This window comes from Monodelphis domestica, chromosome 4, assembly GCF_027887165.1.
Source record: "Monodelphis domestica isolate mMonDom1 chromosome 4, mMonDom1.pri, whole genome shotgun sequence".
In the NCBI taxonomy this organism is placed as follows: domain Eukaryota; kingdom Metazoa; phylum Chordata; class Mammalia; order Didelphimorphia; family Didelphidae; genus Monodelphis; species Monodelphis domestica.
Genome location: NC_077230.1, coordinates 272,224,603 through 272,231,120, shown reverse-complemented (window position 1 = coordinate 272,231,120; position 6,518 = coordinate 272,224,603). Strand labels below are relative to the sequence as shown.

The 6,518-nt window shown below is 36.1% G+C and overlaps 1 protein-coding gene across 1 annotated transcript; it reads right to left on the bottom strand.

Annotated features, from left to right (window-relative positions):
• Nucleotides 1-1,239: 1,239 nt before the first annotated feature.
• LOC100617546 (olfactory receptor 151-like) lies at nt 1,240-2,169 on the bottom strand. The gene has a single exon (XM_007495056.3). The coding sequence runs from the start codon at nt 2,167-2,169 to the stop codon at nt 1,240-1,242; it is 930 nt and encodes a 309-aa protein (XP_007495118.2).
• Nucleotides 2,170-6,518: the final 4,349 nt, after the last annotated feature.

Below are 6,518 nucleotides of genomic sequence, written 5' to 3'. Positions count from 1 at the left end.
TGCTAATGTTTTATCTTTAGAAACCAATAAAATAATGAACTTTTTCTTAAAAGGCCAATTCTGAGAGATTTTTAATTCACATAACATTACATTTACAATCTTATTATTGTTTAGTTGTCAACAATCAGGTTCAACTGGTCTACATACATTCATTACAGGACCCTGGATGGTGCAAAATATTTGTAATATTGGATTAATTGTTCAAATTATACACAAACCTATTTCAAATGGAGTAAGGATGAAATGTGGGTTGGAATGGGAGTGGAAGGGGTGGTGGTGGTAGAGTTTTCACTTTAATAGCTCTGGAAAATATGTTGTTGAGGACTTGGAAGCCACAAAGGGAAAATTGGGCAGTATGCTATTTTGGGTTGACATGCTATGTTTCATATTTAGAGTTCATGACCAAAAGTCACACCAATTTTATTCACTAAACTACAGCCTTTCTCTTCTCCATATACTCTTCCATTTTTCTTCCTTTTATTTTTCACTGTTCTTTTTCATTTCATTTTCATTTTTGTGATTTTCAAGATGGTTCATTTCAAAACCTACACAGGAAAACATGGATTGACCTTAACTCAAATAAAACTTCCTTCATGCTCTGGATGTTCTCCATCTTTTTGCAACCTGCCTATTCTCTGTGCATAACAACTGGGAAGATGACAGGTTTTCTTTCATCATCTTGGCTGCATAGAAAGAATAGATGGCAGATGTTCAATCCTTCATTTGTCTCCTGCAATTTGCCCAATCAGGTTTTTTTCTTTTCTTTTTTCTGGGCTCTGCTCAGGGTCTTATTCCATATAGGATTCTAATATGAAACATGGAAATTTACTCTCCTCTGGAATTTCAGGATTCCCACCCCCCTGAATTTGGAGGGGAAAAATTCTCTTTTATAAACCTCAGATTCTCTCTGCAATTCCAAGTTATGAAGAGATCTGAGGAAGAATCACATCTGTCAGCTCATATGGTTACTGATTTTAGTGCTTTGCTGTGCTTGTGGGAGAGACATGCATGGAAGAGTCAGGGTGAGTCCTTGAGGATTATTGCTCTGAGGGGATACAGAGGAGCTGTGCCTATAGTCCCTTGCATGAGTCACAGGTTACAAAAGAAAAATGGCTATGGGGAGAACTGCTTACTCTTCATCCCAATAATTTAAATCTTCTAAGGGCTTCTTTGCTTTCTTAAAACAACATGCTATTTAAGCAGTAGGCTGAAGAAGAGGGAATAATCATGATAATTGAATCAGGACATATTTATTCTCAAGGTTTTCTGCAAGGCAGCTTTTACCTCTTTGTTCCTCAGGCTATAGATCAGGGGGTTTAGCATGGGGATCACTGTGGTGTAAAATACAGAAGCTACATTCTCTTGGGCCAGGGAGCTGGCTGTGGAAGGTTTTAAATACATGAATGCAGTAGACCCATAAAATAGACCAACAGCTGCAATGTGGGAACTGCAGGTGCTGAAAGCTTTGGACCTTCCTTCAGTGGAGCGGATGCGGAGGATGCTGGAGAGGATGAAAGCATAAGAAACAAGGATTGTTAAGCTGGTTGCTATGATGTCAAATCCAGCCAAAAAGAAAACTACCATCTCAATATCATAGGTGCTGGAGCAGGAAAGTTTCATGAGGGGTAAGATATCACAGAAGTAATGACTGATAAAGAATTTACAATAAGACAATTTTGACATAAGGACTGTCTCTATTGTTGAACCAATGAATGACATTATGTACACTATGGCCACCAGTAGGAAGCAGACCTGATGGGACATGATGACATTATAGAGCAATGGGTTACAGATGGCAACATAACGGTCATATGCCATTACTGTCAGCATGTAACTCTCAGCAACAACAAATACAAGGAAAAAGTAGAGCTGAGTCATACACCCTGGATAAGAGATGGTGTTTTTCTCCAATACAAAATTTCTCAGCATCTTGGGTGTAATAACAGAAGAGTAACAGAGATCAACAAAGGACAAATTACTGAGGAAATAGTACATGGGGGTGTGAAGGTTGGAATTCAGCCCAATGAGTGTGATCATGCCCAGGTTTCCCACCATAGTGATTGTGTAGATCCCAAGGAACAGAAAGAAAAGAGGGAGCTGGACCTCTGGACGATCTGTTAATCCTGCAAGGATAAACTCAGTTGCTGTTGAGTGATTTTCTGCTGTCATTTTCTTCTAAGGAAGGATAGGGAATCTGGGGGATGGAGAGAAGAACCACATTAAAAGGTGCTTCTATTTCTACTCATTTGAGGGTAGGACAAAGTTAGAAACTTATAACCTAGGATTTTACTGTACCCTTGAGATCTGTTTTCATTTCTTTGCAAGAAATGTATTTTTTCACTTTACACAATCTCATGTTCCATCAATGCTCTTAAAACTTGTCCTGGGAAAAACTTCATCCAAGTCTTCTGTGCCAGTCTTTTCTCTCTCAGTACTTTATCCTCTTCTTCCTATTTCCTTTAAATCTGGAATTACTCTTTAATTATTTTTTCTATCCCCTCTGTGACTCATTGACAGATTTTTGGAAGTGTTGGAAAAGAACAATGTTGCTTAATTCATGGGACTTCATAGAAAGCAGTCACCAGGATCTTAGGTGGGGAAATAGCTAGCATTTATATAACACTTTTTGGTTTCCTTTACAACAGCTTTAGAAAGCAGATATTATTATTATTCTCATTTTTTAGTTGAGGAAATTAAGTCAGTATCTTGTATATAGTAACATGGATTTTAAATATCTAAGGCTGGAATTTAGGTCTTTTTGATCCTAGGTTCAGCGCTCTATCCATTGCATCACCTAGCTGCTGACCTCCTTACTTTTGTATTTTAACTTCCTGCAATTGGAAAGGAGATAGTGGCTAGATTTTTCTGAAGATAAGCATGGTTTGAGTTGGTATGAAGTGCTATATTTGAAACAATTTGGCATAATACAGGGCTAGTATTGAAGCAAGGAAAATATAGATTCAAATCCTGCTTCCGGCAGATCCTAGCTGTGTGACTGTGGGCAAATCACTTAACCTCTCAGTGTCTTAGGCACCTTTCTAAAATATGTCAGAGGATTTTATATGCTTCATTGCTGGAGGAAGTTTCCCTTGGAGGTTTTCTACACAAATGAACAGAGGTCTAGACCTTTATCCATCTACTTTCCACCTCCTCAGTCTATCCCCCAACCACAAAGGGTTTTATACACACACACACACACACACACACATGTGTGTGTGTAGGTACATATATGTATATTTATATGTATAGCTGCTATACCTTTCTTTCTATTGCATGTAAATAACTGGACTAGTTATAATTTCAAATACGGAATCCTGCTTTAAATGTTGCTGTTGATAAATATATTTGTGAAAGGCGGGATTTTGTCTTTGTTTTGTTTTTTAACATTTCTATGTGTCTAGGAAATAAATACCTATTTTATAACTGATATTGCACATTGAATACCTTTCTGTTCCCACTTTTTGGAAAAACTCAAACATGAACCTAAACCTAAAGTTTTGTCCTTGGAGCTATAGGTTAGAAATTCAATGAGCCAGAGAGTGTGAGAAAAGGGAGCTCCTTCCCATCCCACACTCCCTGCCCCATCTCCCATTAGAGGCCAGGAAGGTAGAATTCAGTCCATACCACCTGAATGCCTTATAAAAAGGATCCCTTAACGAAAACTGAAATTGGTATAGTACCTATCTTCTGGTGGACCCAGCAGTGATTCTTTAGAATTAGAAATGGGCATGTTGTCTCTTCTGGCCAGACTTTAAGTTCTTATCTTTCAATTTTGTCTTTTTATTCTTTATGCCTGGCACATAGTCAGTATTCAGTAAACTCTTTACTTTCCATCATCTCTCTGGGCCAGAAGCCTAGCCTCCATTCTTCCAGATACAGTTTACTCATAGTTCCCCTTTTGCCCTAATCTGCTGAACCTGCTAAGGCTTTTCACCACTGACTTTCTTAATTCCCACAGACCTGCAGCCTATTTCTGGTGGTTTTAATCCTGTTTAGACCACTCTGCCTTCAGATATCATGATCTTTTCCATAGTCTGAATCTGTTTCAATTATACCAATGCTTGTCTAGTCCTTAGAGGAAGTGGGAGTCAAGAGAAAAGAGCCATTTTTACCTTGGATGATTCCTAACTTGACACTGGCACTGGCCTCAACCAACTCTTGCCTTCTACTGTTTTTACTTTTATCATTACCATCATTTTTGCACTACCATCCTCAGTTGCTAAACGAGTATATACATGACCCACTGGGGTTGTAGCCTTTGTGGCTGCCTACTGAACACTTGTCCCTACTTGTGCTGCCACTGGGCTTTGCTGAACCTGAATCAGTCCTAATGATTGCAAGCTAGGTTGGTGAGAGAACCATTCCAAACTCTAGTGTTGCTGTAACCACCAAATCGAATCACTTCATTAGAATTTTGCTATATTAGAATGAAGAAGTTGCAGGCCCTTCTTTTCTGTGCAAACTATATACCTCAAGAGATGTAGGTATCCCACTTTGGAGACAAATACTTTAGGTGGTTCAGTGGATAGAGAGTGGGGCCTCTCAACTCCAAGTCTTTCTTTCATTAGGCTAAACATCTCTTTAAAAAAAAAATAACAGGTTCTTATATGACATGGTATCCAGTACTCTCACTGTCCTGGTTCCTTCTGCCAGATGATCTCCAGTTTTTAATCATTCTTCATAAAATTGAGAACCAGAACCAGAAACAATGTACATATGAACTGTCCATTTGTTATACCTCATTATCATAATGGCTTCTCCAAATTCCTCAGTCATACATTTCTCTAATTCTCTCTTTTATTTTACTTCCTGCTCAGTTTTTGTTGCGATAGCCTACTCACACCCATCATACTCCATTGTTCTTGGCTGGGATGGCTTGCAACTTTAATTCTTTGGAGATGGTGGATTTTCTAAGATTTTCAGTTATAAAGCATCTCCATAATAATACTGATGTTAAAAGATGGGTCAAATAGCATTACAAAATATGAAATGAGTCATATCTTCACAGAGAAGAAATGATGAGAAGCACCTCAGTAACAGCTGTTTGTATATAGTTAAATTATTGACTAATTAGAACAAAGAGCAAAATGAATACCAAGTTAGAAGAAAGAATAAAAATGAGAAGCCATGGCATATAAGTAAAAAACTCAACTTGAACTATTTAACTAAGCTGTCAATGGTGAACAATGGGAAATGGATAAAAGAATAGACATCAGTACCAATTATCATCATTTCCTAAGGAATTTTATCCAATGCAAACCAGTAACTATAACAAGCAAATCCCAAACTGCTTTAGCCAATAAAAATTTGATCTCTTTATTAATTGGATGTGATATATGGCATTATTATAATGATTTCTTCTACCATATATAAATAAAAAATATATATTTATAAAAATATAAATAATATATGTGTGTGTTTTATCCCTTCTGACTTGCTGTTTGATTTGTTATTAGAATTTTTAAGGTTAAGTTCTATTAGAAGAGAATGAGATCAAATTCAGGTAACTTTCAGAGATAAGGCTATGAGAAATTTCTCAATGAAATAAGAGTTTAAAATGACCATAAAAGAAAAAATATATAATTCCAATTGCATGAAATTAAAGTTTTTTCATGAAGAAAATTAACACAACTAGGGCAAGAAAGGAAACCACTGAATCAGAAAAATATTTGAATCAATTATTTTTGATATGTGTCTGATATTCAAGATAGAGAACTAATAAATATGGATAAGACTAAATGCCATTTCCCAATAGAAAAATGATAAAGGTATATCAAGGAAACTTTATGAAAGAAGAATTTGAAACTATTAACACTCATATAAAAGATACAGACCTAAGTCACTAATAATAAGAGAAATGTAGATCAAAACTACTTTGATGTTTCAACTTATGCCCAGCAGATTCAGCAAACTATTGAAGATGACAAAATATGGGATGTTAATATTGGAGAGATTGTAGAAAGATAACTATTTGTGGTAGAGCTGGGAATTGGTCAACAATTCTAGAAAGCAATTTGGAATTATGCTGAGAAAGTAATTAAAATGACATACTCTTTTATTAAGAGATCTAATTGTTGAATGTATACTTCAAAGAAGCAGAAATAAAAGAAAGGTTAGCTATATAGAAAAAACGCATAGGTATACATTTGGGATAGTGAAGAGTTGAAGCAAAGTTGATACCCATTGATTGGGGGGACAGCAAAGGAAACTGGTACATGAATGCAATGTCCTATGCTGTAAGAAATGATAAATATAAATAATTTGGAGTATCATGGAGAGACTTACATGTACTGATGTAGAGTGAACTAAACAGAACTAGGAAAACAATATACATAAAATTATATATAAATATGAAGACCAAGAAATAAATCACAAAGAAAAAAAGGAACAAGAAGAAAAATCTTATAAAAAGAAATAAAATAAAATGCTTTATAATATGAATGACCAAGATATTTGGCCTTGAAGAAGGGATGAGAAAATTCATCTACCTCTTCCTCTTTGCAGATGTGAGGGATTCT